We start from the raw sequence: 26,475 nt of genomic DNA on the forward strand, positions 1-26,475 counted from the left end.
CCTATTTAGATATTTTATTTTTGATCATGAACCTAACAAGGTCAAAATATCCAAACTTTTAACCTTTATAATTTCAAGAGTACATTACCAAATACATGATAATATAGGATTTATGAACCATCCCTAACAATGTTCAAAAAGTAATGTGTCTCTTTTCAGAGTAGCACAAGTTTACGCCAGTGAGACTCTGGGTTTTGGACTCAGCTCTGTCTCTAAATAGTCATGTGACCTTAGGGAAATCACTTAACTTCTCTGGGCTTAGTTTCCCATTAAATAAAATAAATGGTTTGCATTAGGATTGCTACAATCTTTCAAACACAAAAGTTTTCTGGATCTGGGTACAATTTAATAAATCAAAATAAATATGTTCAAAATATTTTCTGTAACCTTAGGGATCTGTTTTTATATACTTCTTTCCACTGGTTCTATTCACTGTCACCTTAGGGGTAAGCTAGTAGAAAGGAAAAAAACAATAACCTGACCACCAGTTCAGTTAGATATTTATTGATATAAACCCAGGGGAGCAGTTTCACTTATTCAAATATAGGTTTAAAAACAACATCATCTAGGTTAAAATAATAAAGAAGTAAAACCAAAATAAGTTCTAGGCATTTTCTTTGCTCCATCTTGCTTTCCCATGGATATGCATATTGGAAAACATTAAGTAGCAATTCACAAGCAATCACATTTAGATTTATAGACATTTTCAGCTTACTGATAAAAAGATCATTACCTGTGATGGATCATTTGCGGTCAAGTTTCTCCCCAGTACATTTCGTTTCAGTGCAAACCCACTGTTTCTCATCTCTGCTATTAGCTCCGAGGGGTGCATCGATGGCCCTGTTCACAAAAATCACAGTTTTAATGTATCATTTATATCTCTCTACCTTTTTTGGACTCCACAGTAGGAATGCAGTTGAAGCTTTGTTAAGTAAGATCACAGTTAAATCAACTCAATAATCTTCTGCTGAGCAAATAATCAGATATGATTTTCTAAAACAGCAGTCTGGAGATTCAGAAAAGAAAATAATTGCATTTTTCTTTATGTGCAAGGGGATTCTCTTCTTATATAACTTGGTCATATTGAAAAAGATACATTTAGATATTGTCTGGTTGGCAGTTTTTTGTATAAAATCAAAGCAAAACGATAAAAAAACTATAAATAAACTTTAGTTATAATCTCAATAAGAGTTCAATTTAAAAGAGATACTTTTACATATATGCCCTTATTTATCAAATACTAATACAGAATATGTTTCCATGTGGTTACCAATTATTAATAAAACATGCACAAATCCCAAGGATAACCATCAAGTTCCATAGCTGATCTCACTTACATATAAAGCCAGATTTTGAAATTTCTAGTTATTAGTTTGCTGGTAACAAACAATTTTAGGCTGGCTATAGGGGTGTGTGTGTCTTATATTTTCTCACGAGCTGCTGATTCCATTTTGGCAAAATCCCAAACTGAAAAGCAAGGTTCTTTTTGGTCACACGATATGGACTAAAGATGGGTAAATTAAAAAAAAAAATTTTTTTTAAATATCTGTCTCCTTCTCTCAAACATTGTAAGGTAGGAGAGGCTCTTTCCTCCTTCTTCCATATATTCCAGTTTCATTTTGTTTTCTCTGCCGGTAGCAAACTAATGACAACATTTCATGGCAGCTATTTAATGAGTTTATGGCCTAAATCATTTACACTGGTTTAAACGAACTATACTGGACAATGTATCAGATATAAGGAAGAATAAAACAGCTCTGGCCCACAGGAATTTATAAGGGAGGGTGGGCAAATAAAGAAACACAAACAGAAACTGATTCTCTAGTTTTTTTTTTCTTTTCAATGCTTTAATTGGTCTTTTACCACTTACTTGGATGTCCACCTACCTACATGGAAAGCAAGAGACAATGAAACTCAAATTTGTTCACTTACCAGTAGGAGCCTTGGTAAAAAGTCTGGTGAGAAAAGTTCAGGTGTAGGTTAATAACATTTATTGGACTCTGAGCTTTCCCATTCTATTCATGTTACCAAAAAACAATTCAAAGTTGATTCTAGGTATTCAAGAGATGATAGGAAAAAGTTGTCTATTATTATATTAGAGTATAGGGCAGTTATTAATAATGTGATGCTTTAATTTATTGGAAATAAAAACTTATTTAGTTGAAAACAAACCAAACACCTTTATTTCATTGTGATATTAATATTTTGTTTTGAAATATAGGATTTTTAATTTTTTCCTTTCTGTATAAGATATTTAAAATGACCCTTTAATTATTCAAATTGGTTGCTAATGATAATAAAATCTTAAATATTTGAATTTTAAATATTAATATTGGTTGCCATTAAATGGCATGAAAGTGCTAATACAATTAATAGTTTCAAATGGACTACAGAATGTTCACTTTGGTGGCTTCTTAAACTTCACATGTAGGAACATAATTCCTTAAAGGAAAAAATTTCTTTTCTGAAAAAAGAAAAAAGCTACATCTCCTTGTCAACAACTTTATTAGATGTAAATGAATTCAGAAACCAAACATGTTAAGAATTAGGATAAAAACCACTACATTACACTACAGTAAAGGGCTAAAGAGTTTGGCCATTATGATGGGAGTTTACTAATTTCATCAGTTTTCATTAAAGATGAGAAATTTTAAATAAGATGTTTTAGAAAACATGCCCTTTATATTTTCATTACTGTGGAAAGCCGCCTCCCGAATCGGGCCTAGCGTATGCGCTGCAGCCTGCTCTAGAGTTACCCCCGCCCATCGAGTGAGCCAAGATGGCGCCTGCATCCTGTTTCCGCATAGTGACGCATGTATCCGCCACCCGCTCCTACCAATCGAAATCCTGTATACGCGATACTAGCCTAGAAGCTTATTGGTTGTTAATTGTGTATAAAAGGTCTTACCCGGACGGGGTAGGGTGAGACAGCCCACAAGGAGCCGTGCCTGACGGCCACATCGAGGCTGCTCTCCCACGAGGCGCCGTGCCCCGTGTGGGAACCAGTAACACAGAATGTTCATCTAGCTGTAGTAAAGGGCTTGCTTTCACAACTGCCGTGTGGTTCGAGTCGTGATTCATGACCAGGTTAGTTCGCGCAGTCTGCATCTCTCTCTCTCCTTCCCTGTTTCCCCTCGCCGGCCGGGAACCGGGGACCGAGCGGGGCAGCGCCGGACAAGTGGTGGCCCGTACGGGGAAGCTCCTCCTCCTGCCTCGCTCTCGACGGTCCCTCTGTGAGGAGAGCAGCGCTGCGCGTCGAGCTTACGGCGGACTTCCCGCGCCTGATCAACGCGAGAAGGTGAGTGCGTCTTATTACATGATAGTTAGGGCCCGTGGGTTTTCAGGTGACCCCGGGGGACTCGGAAGAGCTCTCCGAGTGACTGAAGTATAGTGCCGACTGCAATCATGGGGCAGTCCGGAAGTTCACCTCTCTTAGCTCCCTTAAAGAACCTTTTGAAACAACGGGGTATCTCGGTCAGGAAAAGCTCCCTTCAGCGTTTTCTTGATGATGTTGATACTTTTGCCCCTTGGTTTGCCTGCACCGGCAGCCTTAGCCTACCCTCTTGGATGAAGCTCGGTCGCGACATAGACCGAGCGCGCCAGACGGGCGTGTGTATGGACCCGATTCTAGTACCCATATGGGAGACCGTCCGTGCGGTCCTTGAACTAGAATCGGCTACCGGCCTAAGCCCGTCCTCTGTCTTGCAAGAAGCACGGTGCGCGCTCCAAGAAACCCAGTCAGTTTCGTCAGCGGACGGCTCCTGTAAGGGCAAACCGCCGGAGTCCAGTGACTCTGACTCAGAGTCAGATAGCGATACTGACGAGAAGGCGGAAGCATCCCCGCTAATTGAGTGGGAGGAGCCTCCCGCCACACCCGTGCGGCCTTCCGCCCCGCCAATGTCTACCGCTGCACCCCCAGGGACACCCCAGCTCCCAACTGACGCCTTGGGCGGTCCCACCAAAGGACCTTGCCGAGAGCTCCCTCTAGTGGCCATGCCCAGTAAATCCTACAGCGGTTGCAGACTTGGCCCTAGAATGCATTAAAAGGGCTGTGCAGCATTTCGGTCAGCAGCCCAAAAATCTCAGGGTGCCTTATTCTTCCCAGCAGCTTGAGATACTCACCGGATGCATAGATCAATGGGCCATTCTCCGGTGTACATTTCTTGGTCCCATTAACAATCAGTTCCCTAAGGCTCCTCTCTTGCAGTTTGTCACCCGGCACCCAGTGATTTTTCCCAAAGTAACCTCTCCTAGGCCACTAGCAGGCGCCCCCACCGTATACACGGACGGCTCCAGCTCTGGAACAGGGGCGTATTGTGTGGAGGGGGACACTCCTAAAACAGTGCTCTTCCAACCACAAAAGCCTCAATGGGTAGAACTGCAGGTTATCATTGCAGTCCTGGAAAGCCTTTCCGAGCCCTTAAATGTCGTCTCGGATTCTGCTTATGTTGTGAACTCTGTACAAATTTTAGAAACGGTGGGCATTGTTAAACATTCCTCTACAGTAAGGACGTTCTTTGCCAAACTACAGGAGGTTATATGGACCAGGCAACACCCTTTTTACATAACCCATATTAGAGCCCACACAGGTTTGCCTGGCCCTATGGCCCAGGGGAACCATAGCGCAGATGTAGCCACTCGACAGCTGCACATCTTTCCGACGCTGGTACCGTATCAACAAGCCCGAGAATTCCATGCCAAGTTTCACATCAACGCAGGTACCCTAGCTAAGCGGTTCAGCATACCACGTGCAGCTGCTCGAGATATTGTCCGAGCCTGCAACAATTGTGCAGAGCAGAGAGCAGTCCCCTCGGTTGGGGTCAACCCTAGGGGTCTCACCCCAGGGGATACTTGGCAGATGGATGTCACTCATCATTCAGAGTATGGTAAGATCAAGTACTTACATGTGTCGGTGGACACATGCTCCCAAGTTTTATTTGCCTCTGCTGAACCAGGAGAAAGAGTCTCCCACGTCATTGCACACTGCCTTGCTGCATGGGCAGCTTGGGGTAAGCCAAAGACGTTAAAGACGGATAACGGGCCTGCCTACACTAGTAAATCCTTCCAAAAATTTTGTGACAACATGGATGTCCAATTAAAACATGGCATCCCCTATAACCCTCAGGGGCAAGGAATCATTGAAAGAGCGCACAGATCTCTCAAAGACTTGCTTAAAAAACAGAAAGAGGGTATAGGCCACGGCCTGTCCCCAAAAGCTCGACTGTCTGTAGCCTTGCTCACATATAATTTTTTAAACGAAAATTCACAAGGAATGACACCTGCCCTGCAACACACCACCCCGAGTCCTCCGCATAGAGGTCTAGTCCGTTGGAAGGATGTCCTGTCGGGGCAGTGGAAAGGCCCTGACCCGGTGCTCAGCTGGGCCAGAGGCTCTGTTTGTGTTTTTCCCCAGGAACCAGGACGTCAACCAGTGTGGGTTCCGGAAAGACTGGTGAGAACCGTGACATCACCTGAAGAAGCCAAGGAACAGCTGTCAGAAACGCCAACGAATATACAACCTGAACCATTAGACCAAGCCTCCGACCCTGCTGATGATGGCGACGACCGACAAGACGATAATAGTAGGACTGACCACCCCGCGGTTGCCCAAAAAGAGGATCGGTAACTCTGTTCTTTGCTCTCCTATAGCAATCCTTCTAATCTGCCTTTTTCTTTTTAGTGGCTTCAACGAGTCCTTCCCCCTCACCAATGACACACTGATCCTCTCTTTTGCTAACCTCTCTGTCAAGGTTGTCAACACCACAGTTGCGGCGAATGCTACTTGTGAAACTGGTAATGGCGAGTTAAGTAAGGGAGTCTTGCTTGAATTTCTTAACGTTACAGGGAAGAGCCGCCAGTCTTGTGAAGGGATCTTGAGTAAAAAGGAGACTCAAAGGTGCCTTTTCCTTCCAGGGCTTGCTCCTACAGTCTGCAACCGTTCCAAAGACCCGGATGCCTCGCCGCCCCGCTATCCTAGTGTATCGCCCAAGTTATGTCTGGCTCCCCGTCAAGGCAACCGACTGGGTTGGCCCTGTTTCTCAAGTTGTTTCACTTAACAATATCCCCTTCTCTAAGTCTAGGCGTCCAAGAGGCATAAAAGAATGGCTATCGAATGCTGCCAGTGTAGCTTCCTCTTTGTTTGTCCCAACGATCGGGCAGGCTGTGCTACAAGCATGGACAGATCGGCAGCTCGCCATAACGATGGAAACGGTAAATGGCTTGGTCAACCTTACCCGAGACGTGCTACGCCGCCACAATCAGATGCTGAACTTAAATTTCCAGGCCATTCAGAAACTCCAAGCGGAGATAGATGAACTTGGACTGGAAATAGATGGACTCTGGAGAGTGCTTCAGCAAACATGTGACACCCGGTGGCTTACGGTTAAACTCTGTGTCACTCCTGTCAGGGCCAACGTGACCGGAAGCATTTCCAGAGTCTCTGATTGGCTGAAAAGGTCATATTTTCCTGAATTTGTTAATCTCTCCCAACAGGTGGAATCTAGTTTAGACACAATTGGGGGGATCAAGTTAAAACCCGTTAAAGTCGATCTCTCCGGGTTAGGCGAGGTTCTACAGAAACTATTGCACAGTGTTTCTTCCTGGTTCTCTTGGCCCAATTTAACTAATTGGATCCTCATTGCAGTGGGATTATTGGTGGGATTAGTCGTTGTTAAATGTTTGCTAGAACGCCTGTTTCAAGCGCAGCAGCAATTGCGTGTTACCACTATGATGGCTATGACTCCCACCTCTGTTACCCCCGATAGTGACCGATTTATTAACCATACCCCTTCCTGGTCGCCTCAGGTGGGGCGCTTTGGAGCAAAATTTGTAGCGAATCGCATGGCTGTTTCTCGGGTGTAAAAGGCGACACCAGTAGTCATAATTTTGTCTCAGGTGGGTCTCTAGGGCAGAGTCCTAGTTGTGGCCAGACTGGACCCTAGCCATTGCACAGAGACACCTAGTGACACCCCCGACTCTGGTTACTGCTGTTCCTGCCCCCGTCGTTGTTCCCCAGTTGCCAGGCAAAGCACTGCAGGGAGAGTCACGTTGCTTCCAGCTTACGGACTCTCCGGTCTCCATATGACGTGAGCATTCTGGTTGGTGCTAGAGGCTCCGCCGCTGGATGGCTGAGGCCTAGTCCAGACTCCCCAAAGCACCAAAGAGGTTGTGAACCATTTGGGTTCACGGGAGCACGCTCATCACTGGAGACACTGGGTCAAAAATAAATAAGAAAGGGGGAGATGTGGAAAGCCGCCTCCCGAATCGGGCCTAGCGTATGCGCTGCAGCCTGCTCTAGAGTTACCCCCGCCCATCGAGTGAGCCAAGATGGCGCCTGCATCCTGTTTCCGCATAGTGACGCATGTATCCGCCACCCGCTCCTACCAATCGAAATCCTGTATACGCGATACTAGCCTAGAAGCTTATTGGTTGTTAATTGTGTATAAAAGGTCTTACCCGGACGGGGTAGGGTGAGACAGCCCACAAGGAGCCGTGCCTGACGGCCACATCGAGGCTGCTCTCCCACGAGGCGCCGTGCCCCGTGTGGGAACCAGTAACACAGAATGTTCATCTAGCTGTAGTAAAGGGCTTGCTTTCACAACTGCCGTGTGGTTCGAGTCGTGATTCATGACCAGGTTAGTTCGCGCAGTCTGCATCTCTCTCTCTCCTTCCCTGTTTCCCCTCGCCGGCCGGGAACCGGGGACCGAGCGGGGCAGCGCCGGACACATTACAGTACTTTCAACTACTTCAAGAAAATGATCCCTCTTTCCCCAGTCTGATAGAGATTACACAGACTATAAAACAAATGTTAATATTCTAGCATTTATATTTCTCTACAACCTCAACTGAACTCTGTATAGTCCATAAGCTTAGTATGTACATTTCTACATTGTAAGTCTATAAATACAGTGCTCAGTAAAGTACCTGACACATAATAATAAATAGTAACAACTATTATTTCTACCCGTGACTGGTAAAGCTTTTATAATTATTTTGTATTTTTGATAATTAAAAAAAAATGTTCTTAGTAGTAACATTTTTCAAAATCCAGTCTTATTCACATATTTTTGTACTTATATCTTTTCCTCCTATCATCAAAAATTCTATGACAAGTCAGGTTTAATTAAGATATATTTAGTAAGGTATCTTTATACTTTCATGTCATTTTGACAGTGGCTATGTAGAGTTAAATTGACAGAAATGACTCCATCTCTCTGGGAACTTAAAAATTTAGCTAATATAACATATTAGTTCAAATGCTATAACTACATAAAAATAAGTACTTTTATGTATGGTGTCTTAATTTAATTTACAGCAGGAGTTAGGCTCCAGGAATGTTTGCCTTGCTCTTAGATTTATTATAGAATAATAATTCTAGGGAATTCAGAAAAAGGATTTTGTTTTTAAATGGAGAGTTGTAGAGCTCCTTTCTACATCATTTTAGCCAGGCTGGGCAAAGCCTCAACACCATTAAAACCAATGTTCCAACTCAGAAAAGCAGGTCCACTAAAGAAACTGTTTTCAACATTTATTTTGCAAAAAAAAAATTTTTTTTTACTGTGATATCCAAAAATCAGAATACTAATTGTGACTATGGTCTTTAGTTCTATGTCAATTAGACCCAGACTATTCTCTATTGGAAAAACATTATGGAGATAGTGTCTTGGGGGAAAAAAAAAAAAAGAATTTCCCAGAATGCCAAATTCAAATTATGCTTGTAAAAGCTTTATCTATTTATTAAGGGCATTCATATTTATAGAAATAAATAAAAAGCAATGAGAGATAAAAACAAAATGTTCCATAGCTAAACAGGTATTTTAATCAAAGGGTAATATATGAGGTCAAAAGTTCTAGCTAGATAATATATCGGGGCAGGGCAAGATGGCGGCATAGAGAGGAGTGGAAGCTAAGCAGTCCCCCTGGAACAACTACAAAAAACCAGAAACAACTAGTAAATAATCCAGAATAACTGCGGGGGGACAAACGAGACCATCCACTCATCATACACCAACCTGAATTGGGAGGAATGCCCGAGAACACAGCATAAAATCTGTAAGTAAAACCTGCGGATCCAAGTCGTGAGACCCCCTCCCCCATAGCTCGAGCTGCAAAGCCTCATGGTGCCAGAGAGAAGCTCTCTCCCAGCAAGTGAATATAGCTCAGCTGAGCTCCAACTAGGGTTTTAAATAGCGAGTGTGAACTGCTCACTACAGGTATGCATCCCCAAAAAACAGACAGACGCTTTGGGTGACGAATGACGTTGGAGAGCCGGAGGGTCGCCTTGGACTGGGTCTGAAGGGGACTATCTGTTTCTTTTTCGGCTCAGTGGAGAAAGCCCCAGTCATTTTCAGTTTCCAGGGCTGTGACTCGGGGAAGGGTGGAGACAGCACAAGCAGAGAGCGAGACCATTGAAATGCTAATGACCTCCACTTGGGGGGTCTGTCTTCTCTAGGAGGAAAGGGGTGGGGCCCTTTCCATTCAGAACCAGACCCCAGAGCCTGGGGGAACACAGCCATGCCTCCTCACACCAGTCAAGAATTATAGGCTAACAGGCATCACCTGCTGGGCAGAAAAGCACAGTGACCTGAGGCATCCAAGGGTGAAGCAATTTTCTAAGACACACCCTCAGGGAAACCAGATACTGAATATTTCTTCCCTCTGGGACCTGAGCCTGTTCTGGTCTGGGAAAACCTGATTTGGATAACCAAGGAAACCATGCCTAGACAACAGAAAATTACAACCTACACTAAGAAAAACAAAGTTATGGCCCAGTCAAAGGAACAAACATACACTTCAACTGAGATACAGGAATTTAAACAACTAATGCTAAATCAAATCAAAAAGTTTAGAGAAGATATTGCAAAAGAGATAGAGGCTGTAAAGGAAACACTGGGCATATATACAGCAGAAATCAAAAGTTCAAAAAAACAAATAGTAGAATCTATGGAAATGAAGGGCACAACACAGGAGATGAAAGACACAATGGAAACATACAACAGCAGATCTCAAGAAGCAGAAGAAAACACTCAGGAACTGGAGAACAAAACACCTGAAAGCCTACACGCAAAGGCGCAGATGGAGAAAAGAATGAAAAAATATGAGCAACGTCCCTGGGAACTCAAGGATGAAACAAAGTACAATAATGTACATATCATTGGTGTCCCAGAAGGAAAAGAGAAGGGAAAGGGGGCAGAAGCAATAATAGAGGAAATAGTGAATGAAAATTTCCCATGTCTTATGAAAGACATAAAATTACAGATCCAAGAAGCACAGCGTACTCCAAACAGAAGAGATCTGAATAGGCCTACACCAAGACACTTAATAATCAGATTATCAAATGTCAAAGATAAAGAGAGAATCCTGAAAGCAGCAATAGAAAAGCAATCCATTACATACAAAGGAAGCTTAATAAGACTATGTGTGCATCTCTCAGCAGAAACCATGGAGGCAAGAAGAAGTGGTGTGATATATTTAAGATACTAAAAGAGAAAAACCACCAACCAAGAATCCTATATCCAGCAAAGCTGTCCTTCAAATATGAGGGAGAGCTCAAAATATTTTCTGACAAACAGACAATGAGAGACTTTGTGAACAAGACACCTGCCCTACAGGAAATACTAAAGGGAGCACTACAGGGTGATAGAAGACAGGAGTGTGTGGTTTGGAACACAATTTTGGGAGATGGTAGCACAACAATGTAAGTACACTGAACAAAGGTAACTATGAATATGGTTGAGAGAGGAAGGTGGGGAGCATGTGAGACACCACAAGAAAGGAGGAAAGATAAAGACTGGGACTGTGTAACTTGGTGAAATCTAGAGTATTCAACAATTGTGATAAAATGTACAAATATGTTCTTTTACGAGGGAGAACAAGCAAATGTCAACCTTGCAAGGTGTTAAAATTGGGGAGGCATTGGGGGAGGGATGCAATCAGCATAAACTAGAGACTGTAACTAATAGAATCATTGTATTATGCTTCCTTTAATGTAACAAAGGTGATATACCAAGGTAAATGCAGATAAGAGGGCAGGATAGGGGAGGCATGTTAGACACTTGACATTGGTGGTATTGTCTGATTCTTTATTCTACTTTGATTTAAGGTTATTTTTCCTTTTGCTGCTTCCTAGCTGTCATTTTTTTTTTTTTTTCCTCTTTCTTTTGCCTCTCTACCTTCGACTCTCCCTCCTGCCTTGTGGAAGAAATGTAGATGCCCTTATATAGATAGTAGTGAAGGTGGTGAACACATAAATGTATGACCATGCAGAGAACCATCAATTATTTACTTGGGATGGAATGTATGGTGAGTGAACAAAACCATATTAAAAAAAAAAATGGGTTGATGGCAATATACTGAATGAAATAAGCCAGACACATAAGGATAATTACTGCAGGGTCTCACTGATAGGAACTAATTATAATATGTAAACTCATAGACATGAAATATAAGGTACCAAGATATAGGACGAGGCTTAAGAATGGGGAGTGGTTGCTTAGCATGAGCAGAATGTTCAATTAGGATGAACTTAAATGTTTGGAAATGAACAGGGGTGTTGGTAGCAAGATGTGAGAATAACTAACAGCGCCGAATGGTGTGTGAATGAGGTGGAAAGGGGAAGCTCAGAGTCATATATGTCACCAGAAGGAAAGTTGGAGGTCAAAAGAGGGGAATGTATAAAACTGAATCCTATGGTGGGCAATGTCCATGATCAACTGTACAAATACTAGAAATCGCTTCCATGAACCAGAACAAATGTATGACAATACAATTAGAAGTTAATAATAGAGGGGCATATAGGGAAGAACTATATACCTATTACAAACCATATACTGCAGTTAGTAGTATTTCAACATTTTTTCATAAACAGTAACAAATGTACTATATCAATACTTCGAGTCAACAATTGAGGGGGGTTGGTTAGGGATAGGGGAGGATTAGAGTTTCCTTTTCTTTTTTTTCTTTTTTCATCTTTCACTTTATTTCTTGTCTGGAGTAATGAAAAGTTTCTAAAAATTGAACAAACATTAAGTGTGATGGATGCACAGCTGTATGAGGGTACCCAGGGGCAAGTGATTGTACACTTTGGATCTTTGAATAATTGTATGTTATCTGAACAATCTCAATAAAAATGAAAAAAAAAAAACATAATTAAAAAAAAAAAAAGTTCTAGCTATACAACTGAGTCCACACCTAGAGGAAAGCAGTTCTAGTATGAATGACACAAATAACGCAGGAGGAAGATTCATGCTGAAGGCAAAGACACTCATGTTTCACTGTTAGCACTAGGTCTATTTGCTCTTTCCAAGGTCAGAGGCATCTTCCACTCAAAGTTCATCATTGCTTTCAAACAACACATTATTTTCTGTAATTTTATGTCATTAAGTGAAAGAAGAGAGGGCACTGAGTTGCAGGTTAGGTAAGGAGGTTGAATTAGTCCTTTGCCTTCCCTCACCCAAATTTAACATGTTAATTTAATTCATAGGATGCTGCTATTTGCTGAAACTAAACTGCTATTCCTAAAGTGAATATAGTAATGTTTACTATTAGGGTGGTGATCTACTTTTTTCTTCCTATTGTGTGTGTTTTAATTTAACTTTAACCTATGGAAAATTTCAAACCTAGAGAAAAGAGTGCAATGAACACCATGTACTCAGCATACAGCTTGAACAATTACCAATATTTTGATATTTGTGTTTCATTTATAACCTTCAATTTTGTTTCCTTCTGTCTTTTTTAAGAGTATTTTAAATAAAATTTTAACTATCACTTTGGTATGAATCACTAACAAACATGGACTATTAAAAATAAAACCATAACTCCTTTATTATAACTATCAAAATTGACAATCTGTAAATGTCATCTTATACCCAGTCAGTATTCAGCTTTTCAGTTGTCTCAAAAGTATCTTTTGTTTAGATCAGGATCAAAACAAGGTCCACACATTGCTTTTTTTTTTTTCTTCACACATTGCATTTTGTTGATATATCACTTAAGTCTCTTTTAATCTCAAAGAAATTACCCATCTTCCTCTGCCTGCTCCTCATTGCCATTCATTTGTGGAATAGTGATGCCATTTAACATGTTCATCTAGCCCTTGTGTTTCCTAGAAGCACATTATTCCTAGAAGCTTATAATTCAATTATTTGGAGGACTGTTTTATATTTCATACCATATACTTTGGGGAATATACGGAAAGTCTCCTAAAGTATGGATTCGGGAAAATGACACCCCAAAACAAACACATTTCTGGCTAATGTACTAGACTTAAGGAAAAAGGCTTACACTTCAAACTGGCATGTTCTCATAACCTCTTTCACCATGTATTATTACAGTGATACTAACAGAACCTTAAAAGTGTATTTTAAAATAAATCCCAAAACAGAATCATAAGTAAATTATATTATGATTGCTGTGGCCATTAAAGTAGCACCTTCCTTCCTTCTTTCTCTTCTAATGTTAAATTGACTATATCTAAGGAATAGGTCACTCCCTGTTGCTAAATGTAAAAAGGACACTTAGAGGCACTAATTGTATAGTTCATGATCAAGAGGAAGATGTGTCTAGTGGGAATTATCAAAAATTATCTTACAATTATATTAGATTCCTAATATTATCATAACCTTTTTGCTTTTAAGAAAGCTTATAGGAACCGTTATCTTAAAAAAAAAAAAGCTAATAAAAAGGGCACAGTAGGAACATACAGTATAAGTCCCAGGAAAAAACTGAACAAAGCTATTAATAAAGTGTGTGGGTGATTTTTATTTATATAGATGAGAATGTTTTATGTATGATTTTCTAAAGGTTATGCAAGAACCAATTGTACTGAATTGTATTAAAACTGCTCCATACTGGGAATTTTCCTGACACACTGCCAGTTCATCTTAGTGGAGGCTGGAAACAATAGGGTTTCTTATTGCCCTTATCCCAAGTTCATACTGAAGACAGCTAATTTATCTCTATTAAAACATACAGTATAAAAGAAAAATTCAACATTTCATTTTAGTCTGTGTCTGGAAAATACATAAAAGCAAGGATATATGAAACTGTTCTTATTGTATGCTAGCAAAAAAACACTTTATTAAAAACCATCTTGCCTTACAGAATCAATTCAGTTCAAGATATACGACTTATATTTGACTGTCTTCATTCTTCACATTTTCAACTTAATTTATCTGTATATATTTTAGTAATGAAACATCTGGCAATAATAAAGTTAATTCATAGTTCCAGGGGACTAAGAAAAATCATTTGTGCTGTAATGAATATGAAGTATTAAAAGTTATCATTATGTTTTAAATAAGTTATGGGAACATGAATGCTCTTGAAAAGTATAGATCCATGAATCTTAAAAATATTATATTGAGTGAAAGAAACAAGAAACAAAACAGCACATACTATCTGATTCCAATTATATGAAGTCTGAGAACAAGTAAAACTAATATACGGAATTAGAAATCAGAATAGTGGGTTACGGGGGTGGGGAATTACCTGGAAGGGGACACAAGGGAATTTTCTACGGCTATGGCACTCTATAGCTTTACAAGGATGTCCGTTACATGGGTGTATACATTTGTCAAGCTCAAGCTCTATACTTAAGACCAGTGCATTTTACTTCAAAAAAAGTTATACATGGTATTTTAAATCATTCAACAATTAATTACTGAGTGACTCTCAGTATACCTATAATATCATTCTCTAACTAAGGAGATAGCCCTGCATAGGGAATTTTTTTTTAAACAGTTTTATTCACACACCATACAATCCATCCTAAGTGTACAATCAATGGCCCTTGGTATAATAACATAGTTAATGCACTCACCACTACAGTCAAATTGAGAACATTCTCATTTCTCCGAAAGAAAAATATCCCATACCCCTTATATCCCCCTATTATTGACATTTAGCTTTGGCATAGTGCCTTTGTTATAATTAACGAAAGAATATATGTTACTGTTAATTATACACATTACAGTCATTGTAGTTTTTTCCATATAACATCCTATTATTAACACTTTGTAATAGTGACATATGTTTGTTCTAGTACATGTAAGAACTCTCTTATATTTTTACAATTAACCACCATCATTGTCCACTCTGGGTTTTGCTAAGTTATACAGTTTTTATCCTCTAGCTTTCCTTCTGGTGACATACACAACTCTAGCATTCCTCTTTCAACCATACTCACACTCCACTTTGCTAACTATACTTACAGTATTGTGCTTCCATTGCTTGGTATTGTGCTATTATTCATTTCTGAATCTTATTAAATATTCTGTATTCCTTAATCATCGATTGGCCAATTTCTGCCCACTTTCTTTTTTTTTTAATATTCATTTTATTAAGATATATTCACATACTACGCAGTCATACAAAACAAATCATACATCTGATTGTTCACAGTACCATTACATAGTTGTACATTCATCACCAAAATCAATCCCTGACACCTTCATTACCACACACATACAAATAACAAGAATAATAATTAAAGTGAAAAAGAGCAATTAAAGTGAAAAAGAACACTGGGTGCCTTTGTCTGTCTGTCTGTTTGTTTGTTTCCTTCCCCTATTTTTCTACTCATCCATCCATAAACTAGACAAAGGGGAGTGTGGTCCTTATGGCTTTCCCAATCCCATTGTCACCCCTCATAAGCTACATTTTTATACAATCGTCTTCAAGATTCATGGGTTCTGGGTTGTAGTCTGATAGTTCCAGGTATCTACCACCAGCTACCCCAATTCATTAGAACCTAAAAAGGGTTGTCTATATTGTGCGTAAGAGTGCCCACCTCTCGGCTCCTTTTGGAATCTCTCTGCCACTGAAGTTTATTTCATTTCCATTCACATCCCCCTTTTGGTCAAGAAGATGTTCTCCATCCCACGATGCCGGGTCTACATTCCTCCCCAGGAGTCATATTCCATGTTGCCAGGGAGATTCACTCCCCTGGGTGTCTGATCCCACGTAGGGGGGAGGGCAGTGATTTCACCTTTCAACTTGGCTTAGCGTGCGAGAGAGGGCCACATCTGAGCAACAAAGAGGCATTTGGGAGGAGGCTCTTAGGCACATTTATAGGGAGGCCTAGCCTCTCCTTTGCAGCAACAGTCTTTCCAAGGGCAAATCCTGTGATAGAGTCTGCCCACTTTCTATCTCCTGGTAATCTATGCTCTCAAATTTTAATTCTCAGGAGTTTGCTCACGATAGTAAGTTCATATTAGTGAGACCATACATGTCCTTTTGTTTCTGGCTTATTTCGCTCAACATAATGTCCTCAAGATTCATTCACCTCACTGCATACCTGACAACTTCATCAGTTCCTGCAGCTGCACAATACTCCATTGTATCTATACACCACTGATCCCTTCTGCTCATCAATCGATGGACCTTGGGCCACCTCCATCCATTGGCAATCATGAATAATGCCATCATAAACATCAGTATGCAAATGTTTATTCATGTCCCTGCTTTCAGTTTTTCTGAGTATATACCTAGTAAAGGGATTGAGGGATCATATGGCAACCCCGAATAGGGAATCTGAACTTATACATCCCTAGTATACAAACACAGAAATTGATTTTAAAAATCAGTATGTACTATTGAGGGGAGGCGGGGCAAGATGGCAGACTGGTGAGCTGTATGTTTTAGTTACTCCTCCAGGAAAGTAGGTAAAAAGCCAGGAACTGCGTGGACTGGACACCACAGAGCAATCTGTCTTTGGGCATACTTCATACAACACTCATGAAAACGTGGAACTGCTGAGATCAGCGAAATCTGTAAGTTTTTGCGGCCAGGGGACCCGCGCCCCTCCCTGCCAGGCTCAGTCCCGGGGGAGGAGGGGCTGTCAGCTCCAGGAAGGAGAAGGGAGAATTGCAGTGGCTGCTCTTATCGGAAACTCATTCTACTGATTCAAACTCCAACCATAGATAGACTGAGACCAGACACCAGAGACTCTGAGAGCAGCCAGCCCAGCAGAGAGGAGACAGGCATAGAAAAAAAACAACACGAAAAACTCCAAAATAAAAGCAGAGGATTTTTGGAGTTCTGGTGAACACAGAAAGGGGAAGGGCGGAGATCAGGCCTTGAGGCGCATATGCAAATCCCGAAGCAAGGCTGATCTCTCTGCCCTGTGCACCTTTCCTTAATGGCCCTGGTTGCTTTGTCTATTAGCATTTCAATAACCCATTAGATCTCTGAAGAGGGCCGTTTTTTTTTTTTTTTTTTTTTTTTAAATCCTTTTTGCTTTTTCTAAAACAATTACTCTAAGAAGCTCAATACAGAAAGCTTCAAAGAATTGAAATTTGGGCACGTCAAGTCAAGAGCAGAACTAAGAGAGCTCTGAGACAAAAGGCAGTAATCCAGTGGCTGAGAAAATTCACTAAACAACACAACTTCCCAAGAAAAGGGGGGTGTCCGCTCACAGCCACCATCCTGGTGGACAGGAAACACTCCTGCCCATCGCCAGCCCCATAGCCCAGAGCTGCCCCAGACAACCCAATGTGACGGAAGTGCTTCAAATAACAGGCACACACCACAAAACTGGGCGTGGACATTAGCCTTCCCTGCAACCTCAGCTGAATGTCCCAGAGCTGGGAAGGGGGAGCAGTGTGAATTAACAGAGCCCCATTCAGCCATCATTTGAGCAGACTGGGAGCCTCCCAACACAGCCCAGCAGCCCAGAACTGCCCTGGGGGGACGGCACTCACCTGTGACATAGCACAGTCATCCCTCAACAGAGGACCCGGGGTGCACAGCCTGGAAGAGGGGCCCACTTGCAAGTCTCAGGAGCCATACGCCAATACCAAAGACTTGTGGGTCAGTAGCAGAGACAAACTGTGGCAGGACTGAACTGAAGGATTAGACTATTGCAGTAGCTTTAAAACTCTAGGATCATCAGGGAGATTTGATTGTTAGGGCCACCCCCCCTCCCCGACTGCCCAGAAACACGCCCCACATACAGGGCAGGCAACACCAACTACACACGCAAGCTTGGGACACCAATTGGGCCCCACAAGACTCACTCCCCCACTCACCAAAAAGGCTAAGCAGGGGAGATCTGGCTTGTGGAGAACAGGTGGCTCGTGGACGCCACCTGCTGGTTAGTTAGAGAAAGTGTACTCCACGAAGCTGTAGATCTGATAAATTAGAGATAAGGACTTCAACTGGTCTACAAACCCTAAAAGAACCCTATCAAGTTCAGCAAATGCCACGAGGCCAAAAACAACAGAAAATTATAAAGCATATGAAAAAACCAGACGATATGGATAACCCAAGCCCAAGCACCCAAATCAAAAGACCAGAAGAGACACACCTAGAGCAGCTACTCAAAGAACTAAAGATGAACAATGAGACCATAGTACGGGATATGAAGGAAATCAAGAAGACCCTAGAAGAGCATAAAGAAGACATTGCAAGACTAAATAAAAAATGGATGATCTTATGGAAATTAAAGAAACTGTTGACCAAATTAAAAAGATTCTGGACACTCATAGTACAAGACTAGAGGAAGTTGAACAATGAATCAGTGACCTGGAAGATGACAGAATGGAAAATGAAAGCATAAAAGAAAGAATGGGGAAAAAAATTGAAAAAATCGAAATGGACCTCAGGGATATGATAGATAATATGAAACGTCCGAATATAAGACTCATTGGTGTCCCAGAAGGGGAAGAAAAGGGTAAAGGTCTAGGAAGAGTATTCAAAAAAAATCAGTATGTACTATTGAGGGTTTATCTTATATCACTAGGTACCTAAAATATAAAAAAATAGAGATCTTGGTTTTTGCCTTCAAGGTGCTTACAATCTTTTGGGGAAAATTATCTCACATGAAAGAACGATACATACATTGTAAATTTGTGTTATAAAATATGCTCAGAGGTTTAGAACAGCTGGGAAGGCCTCTCTATTCACTCACTAACAAAATCATTATTTACTAATCACAATCATAGCTAAGAATGTGTACTGTGTAAGGCACTGGGGATACAAAGACCAATAAGATACAGTCTATATTTCAGAGGCGCTTATATTTTCCAGGAAAGAACTAGAAACTGAGTTTGATTTTCAAGATTTCATAGGATTTGCAAAAAGGAAAAAAACAGGACACTCTAAGTCGGTGGAACATGGTGAAGTTTCATGGTAAATTCATTCTTTGATCTGGGTAGAAGAATTAATATTTATTAAGTGGACTCAATTATACTCATTCTCCTTTTCCCAGGTAATCACAAATTTCTTTGACTTAAACCTGGCAGACCTTTAAGTAGATGGAGTGATATTTTAATCATAAAGAGCCAAAGTAAGTTACTTTATATACTAAACTAAAAATTTCATAATAGAAATAATGCAACACCAGGGGGTGCAGTTATCATGAAATAATTACACTCTTGTGAGATTACAGGCACAAGGCTGTACCCCAGGGGTATGATTATCCCATGATAACCACATCTACTGAAATTGCCTTACTGCAAAAATAATCTCTATTCACTGGTGAAACATTATTCAACAGGTGATTTTTTTTTTTGAAAAGTTTTTTTTTTGCTCGAATCAGAAAGTGGATAAGGAAACTGGTCAGTTTATTTTTCACTGCATCCAAATTCAGAATACAACATTATTAATATTTGCTTTCCATATTTGATATAGTAGACTTTTGATTTTGTTTTGAGAAAACTTTAAGAGTTCCTATTAGCATTAGTTAAGTTCCTATTAGCATTAGTTAAGTACTGCTAAATTCAGGTCAAACCTTAAAGGCATTAACTGCGCAATACAATTTTAAATAATTTTTTTCTATATACAGTTTTAAATTCTTCTAAAATAATATTCATTATAAAATTATAAATGTAGTTTACCTTCACTGTAGACAAGACAGGTAAGAAAAAAGATGAAACCAAAATCCAGGTAATCATACCTCGTAGACCCAGCCACTATTAATATTTTGGCTTAGCACCTTCCAGTTTTCTTCCCTAAAAATATCTGTTTTTCTATCTATATGTCTATGTAAAGATATAGATAGAAACACCAAATGGAATCCATGTAAATACTCTATTTTATAACCTGCTCTTTTTTTTGATCCAAATGTTTAAACAACTTCTATATCATTAAGAAATCTTCCTATCATTTTAAATGGCTATATAGGACAGTAATCCACTGAAATGAATATTCCATAATTATTCACATAATAACCTTTACTAGAAAGTTAGCTTTTTCTTTCTTCCTCTCTCTCTTTCTTTTCATTCAATTAATTCTTTCTTTTACTAGTATAGACAATGCTTTGCAACTTAATTGTGAGATATATCCAGGATCATTTCCTTAGGATAAAATTCATGACTGTGTAACAAGTAAAAAATAATTCAAACAAACAACAAACAAAGAAGGTACTATTCTCCAAAATCTTCAATTGTTCCTAAACACAGCTTAAGCTGATGGGTCTCAGCCTTGGTGGTGCATCAAAAACAGATTAGTAACTTTCATCATCTTATTTGGTATCATAGATGGTAAAAGCTACTGCTCTATTTTTACCATAATCTTATCAGCGAGTACAGTGCTTTGAGATATTATAAAATACAGGATTTATTAACAATGCTCTAATTACCAATATTTGTTCTCACAAATATACTTTGTCAGTCTGAAAGGAAAACTTGGAAACGGAAATTTCTTTAACACTTTTTTTCTATAGAATGAAGTCTAAGGAAAAGAATTCAATGTGCTAGGTATTTATTTCTTCCCACAAACATACTCTTTATAACACACTAGTAACTCTTTGCTTTCTTTACCTTTTCCAATTATTCTGAAAACTAAATTTATTATGGGGGTACCAAAGAAAATATGAGCCTTCTGAAGACTATCATGTGCTACTTAATGTTTGAAAAGCTTAAATTTTAAGTTTATTTTTTCTCAATTTTTAATTAAAAACATTTTAATTATAAATCACTGAACTGATTGTATACTTCGAAGGATTGTATGTTATGTGAATATATTTCAATAAAATTGCATTTAAAAAAAGTAAATCACTTGTAATTTCATCCAATTAATATTCTAACTATTTTCACTTTTCCATTTTCCTTCTAGTCCTAATGTATATGCAGGAAGTATTATGGCATCACTTTTTTTTTTAATTTTAAATTCAGTTTTACTGAGATATATTCACATACCATACAATCATCCATGGTGCCCAATCAACTGTTCACAGTACCATCATATAGCTGTGCATTCATCACCCCAATCTATTTTTGAACATTTTTCTGATACCAGAAAGAATCCGAATAAGAATAAAGAATAAAAATAAAAAAGAACACCCAAATCCCCCCACTATCCCACCCTATTTTTCATTTAGTTTTTGTCCCCATTTATCTACTCATCCACCCATACACTGGATAAAGGGAGTGCAATCCATAAGGTTTTCACAATCACACTGTCACCCCTTGTAATCTACATTGTTATACAGTCATCTTCAAAAGTCAAGGCTACTGGGTTGGAGTTTGGTAGTTTCACGTATTTACTTCTAGCTATTCCAATAAATTCAAACCTAAAATGTGTTATCTATATAGTGCATAAGAATGTCCACCAGAGTGACCTCTCGACTCCATCTGAAATCTCTCAGCCACTGAAGCTTTATTTCGTTTCATTTCATATCCCCCCTTTTCGGTCAAGAAGATGTTCTCAATCCCACAATGCCGGGTCAGATTCATCCCCAGGAGTCATATCCTGCATTGCCAAGGAGATTTACAATCCTGGGAGTCCAGTCCCACATAGTGGGAAGGACAGTGAGATCACCTGCCAAGGTGGCTTAGTTACCCCAGTTCCCAGGCCAATCTGGGAGTCATGAAGTTGTAATGGCACTACAAGTTGGAGTGAAGAAAAAGATGAGAAAGACGTAATCCTTCCAGAAAACAGAATATACCTTCAGATATAACAAAAGATCCCTGTAACTAATAAAGTAAGTGGTCAGAAATATTTGGGTCACTGGATATTTGCTTTCTCTCTAAATAAATTGAGCAGTCAGGTGGTAGAAGGTGAAAAGCATTACAGGCAGGTCTTTATTTTCTTTATATTGGTGTATTGGGTTCTTGGTATATGTCCTACTTCAAACCCATTTTCTGTGGAGTTTTATTTCCTTTGGCATTCTTTTCCCTTCTTCTACCAGTTGGGTTGGGCTAGGGGAGGAGGGATTATTAGGTATGTACATTTGTAAGAGTATCCATATTGTGGCATCAGTGGGATATTCTTTTGTCAGAGATTGCCAGGCCAAGGCCTATATCAATGTTCTCCCACCACTGAGCAAATGGATTTCCCTCTACTTAAATGGTATCTTAGTGCTTTTTACAGCAACAAGGATTTTCAAAAATCAATTATAATATTCTTTCTGTGTACTTCCTTCACCCATTCTGACCTCAACAATATCATCAAAGAGATGGTGTCAAACTTGATAAAGGATCAAATTCCTAAACTCCTAATCTAAGAACTGGCCATCCTGAGTCCTATCACCCGAACCTGGCTTGCTGGAAGGAAGCAGGATCTTCACCTATAGAATAGAAGCTGAAGGCCAAGTTGACTGAGGTTGAACCCTGGGCTCAGATTGCGGTGGCAGTGGAAGCCATTGGGAGTCCTAAAGAGGTGTATCAGAGGTCTTGGTAAGACTGCATGCCCAGAGCATCTACTGCAACAGAGCAGCTTTGCTTCATATGTTCTATACTTTGGGGTTTCATGTAAGATTTCTTTTTTAAAAAAGTTCTACAGCTGCTTTAAAAATGCTGAAATTCACTGAGTTATTCTATCATCCTTATTTAAAATAAAGAGTTAAAACATCTAAAAGTGAAATAACTTGCTTAGGTTACAGGATTAAGTAGGCTATTTCTATTACAATTTATGGAGTTAGGGTTGAATTAGTGTGATTGTCTCAATAATATACTAAACAAGGCATTCACAGTTATAAATTAAAACTTCTTTTTTAATATCTTTTTATAAAAAGAACAAAAATGATCCAAACTTAATTAGACCAATTTTTATTTTTTTTTATCATCATTTTATTGAGATATATTCGCATACCACGCAGTCATACAAAACAACTTGTACTTTCGATTGTTTACAGTACCATTACATAGTTGTACATTCATCACCTAAATAAATCCCTGACACCTTCATTAGCACACACACAAAAATAACAAGAATAATAATCAGAGTGAAAAAGAGCAATTGAAGTAAAAAAGAACACTGGGTACCTTTGTCTGTTTGTTTCCTTCCCCTACTTTTCTACACATCCATCCATAAACTAGACAAAGTGGAGTTTGGTCCTTATGGCTTTCCCAATCCCATTGTCACCCCTCATAAGCTACATTTTTATACAACTGTCTTCGAGATTCATGGGTTCTGGGTTGTAGTTTGATTGTTTCAGGTATCCACCACCAGCTACCCCAATTCTTTAGAACCTAAAAAGGGTTGTCTAAAGTGTGCGTAAGAGTGCCCACCAGAATGATCTCTCGGCTCCTTTTGGAATCTCTCTGCCACTGAAGCTTATTTCATTTCCTTTCACATCCCCCTTTTGGTCAAGAAGATGTTCTCCGTCCCACGATGCCAGGTCTACATTCCTCCCCAGGAGTCATATTCCACATTGCCAGGGAGATTCACTCCCCTGGGTTAGACCAATTTTTAACAACACAGTAATACACAGGAAGATAAATACTTTTGAAGTAAAAACCAATAATAAATTTAACTTATTTAACATCTCTTTTTACTCATTTTACTTTTACCTCTGAAGTGAAAAAGAGAAGGTAACTGATGACGATTTAAGTCCAGCCCACTTTTACAATTCAGGAGACTGTGAATATGAGAAATAACCATTTCTTCCTTCTATTTTTAGGCTACTAAATTGATAAATAATGTTTAATGTATCCTTTACTTTTAAAATCAATTTCATAGGGCCCTTGGCTAGAAAATTTTTATTTCAGAGAGCATTTCAAATTAGATTATATGATCATAGTTTGCCATCCACCATCACACTTTGGGAATGTGCCCTAGTCTAAACAAAAACCAAACTAAATCAAACCAAACCAAACCAAGCCAAAAAAAAAAAAAAAAAAAAAAAAAAAAAAAAGATCCAGACAAATTAAAGAAAAATGTTATTCTATCTTTCCTTGTTCGGCCATGATTTTTAAAACAAACAAATAAATCATGCTAGTGCATACCTGAGCCATCAGTGGGAACTGAACTTGCATTGATTCCAGAAAGACCAAACAAAGGACATTCTCGATCTGTATTAACATGACCCCATTTGTGACATTTAATGCATCGCACATTTCGAACCTGGGAAATATGGACATTATTTGGTTACCAAAATACTAAAAATCTAATCGATGTTCAACTCCCTGTTTCTACACAGTTTAAGTTAAATTAAACTCACTTTTAAAAATCTCTAGGGAAAGAGACTCCATAACTATCTTTAGAAACAACACAAACATTAAAATCCTTTACTATACATTGTTCCTCATAGTTAAGCAGAATCTTATTTCTTTTTGCCTCTAACTTGGTGGCAATATAACAATGTCATCCAAAAAGAAATGGCAAAATACCAAAAAAAGAATTTTGCCATGCTCAATCTTAAATTCTCTAATTTTAACAAATTAACTTTTAAATTTTAAATTTCCTAAACCAGGGAGTAGCAAACTTCTGTAAAGGGCAGATAGTAAATATTTTTAGGCTTTTCAGCCCAGATGGTCTCTGTTGCAACTACTCAACTCAGCTGTTGTCACAAGAAAGCAACCACAGATAATAAATGAATAAGCAAGGCAGTGTTCCAAAAAAACTCTGGTCAAAGTTTGTCCTGATTCTATACCAATAACAGTTTTACATCTTTTCTGGACCTTGAGCTAATTCTCCAAATTCCTTGAAAACTGCAGAGACCACTAGCATTGTAACCCTCACTCACAGAACTTGGATTCCTATCTTTTTCCAATCTTCTGCATTAAATTTTTCTCTTATTCTTTCTAATATCCAAATAGAAATCACAGTGCCTCTTTTCAGCTTAAAAAACTTTTGTATAACAATATACAAACTATTTACTATATGAAACTTATTCTTATAACAGAGTAAAGTATGTGTCACTTGCCTGAATACCAAAGGGCTGATCTCTGATGTTCATGTCATCTTTGGCATATCTATTAAGAGGAGAAAATGTACAATCACAATATTAAGAATAATCTAATAAATTAAAATAGCAGCTATCAGAAAAAGTTTTAAAATTCTAACATTATGAAATGTAATACTTTAATGAGTATATAGAACTATAAAGCTTATTTAGTATTTCCAAAAGCCACTTAACTATTACAGGGGTTCAGTTTGATTATTTGTGATTTAAAATAACAAAAAAGTAAATAAAACAGTAAAAGACCGTGATCAAACAGATTAGCTGCATAAGATAGCCATTAAAAATACCTTTTCCTAATAGTTACCTTCTTAAGCAAATGAAAAGGCAACACAAGATGGGATTCAGGTAAATGCAGCAAATGAAAAGGCAACATAAGATGGGATTCATATAAACGTAACAATTTTTTTTAATCTTAAAAAAAAAAAAAAACACCCAGTCCTACAGCTGCTGTGGAAAAGTTTGGCAGTTCCTTGAAAAGTTAAACATAGAATTACCATATGAGCCAGCTATTCTACTCTTAGGTATGTACCCCACAGAATTGAAAGTAGGGACTCAAATACGTCTACACTAAAATGTTCAAGGCAGCATTATTCACAATAGCCCCAAAGTGGAAACAATCTAAATTCCCACCGACAAATGGATGGATAAACAAAATGTGGTAATAGCCACACAATGGAATACTATTCAGCTATAAAAAGAAATGAAGTTCTGATAATCCTACAACATGGATGAACCTTGAAAACATTATGCTATTCCACTTACACGAAATATCTAGAATAAGCAAACTCACAGAAACAGATTAGAGGCTACCAGGGGCTGAGGGGAAGGGGAATGAGAAGTTATTGCTCAAAGGGTGTAGAATTGATATTTTAGGTGATGAAAAAGTTTTAGTAATGGATGTGACGATAGAAGACATTGTAAAAGTAATTAATGCCACTGAATTGTACATTTAAAAATGGTCAAAATGGAAATTTTATGTTATATATGTTAACAAAATAATATAAACAAAGAAATACAAAAAAAAAAAAAAAAAAGAAAAAAGAAAACCAGTCCTACTTTTCTCGTGGAGCTCCTTTCTGCCATTCAAATTTGTATTCAGTCTCTCCTTCTGGTTCCTCTTTCTAAAAACATCCAATGAAAATTCTTTCAATTTTTCTACAAAATCACAGTCTATTGTAAGTAAATTGAAAAATAGAAAATAGTGCTTTACCTCTTTGTTTTCTTGATTGTGTATCAAAAATGAGGAAAAAGGACATCAGAAGTTAAAAACTTCAATATAAAAGTCTTCTACACTACAGTATATCATGGTAATAAACGGTAATTTCTAAGAATTTATTGGTTTTACTTTT

At 38.9% G+C, this 26,475-nt stretch overlaps 1 protein-coding gene across 2 annotated transcripts in view; it reads right to left on the reverse strand.

Moving 5' to 3' along the window:
- CIR1 (corepressor interacting with RBPJ, CIR1) overlaps window positions 1-26,475 on the reverse strand; it is a 52,730-nt gene that overhangs the window by 4,109 nt on the left and 22,146 nt on the right. For both annotated transcript variants that reach the window (XM_037848617.1, XM_037848615.1), the window contains exons 4-8: window positions 26,337-26,347; window positions 26,183-26,247; window positions 25,088-25,136; window positions 24,168-24,285; window positions 734-840 (exon numbers count right to left, since the gene is read on the reverse strand). In XM_037848617.1, the coding sequence (XP_037704545.1) occupies window positions 734-840; window positions 24,168-24,285; window positions 25,088-25,136; window positions 26,183-26,247; window positions 26,337-26,347 (350 nt within the window). The remainder of the gene's footprint in view (window positions 1-733; window positions 841-24,167; window positions 24,286-25,087; window positions 25,137-26,182; window positions 26,248-26,336; window positions 26,348-26,475) is intronic.

Source organism: Choloepus didactylus, chromosome 9 (genome assembly GCF_015220235.1).
Source record: "Choloepus didactylus isolate mChoDid1 chromosome 9, mChoDid1.pri, whole genome shotgun sequence".
NCBI lineage: Eukaryota > Metazoa > Chordata > Mammalia > Pilosa > Megalonychidae > Choloepus > Choloepus didactylus.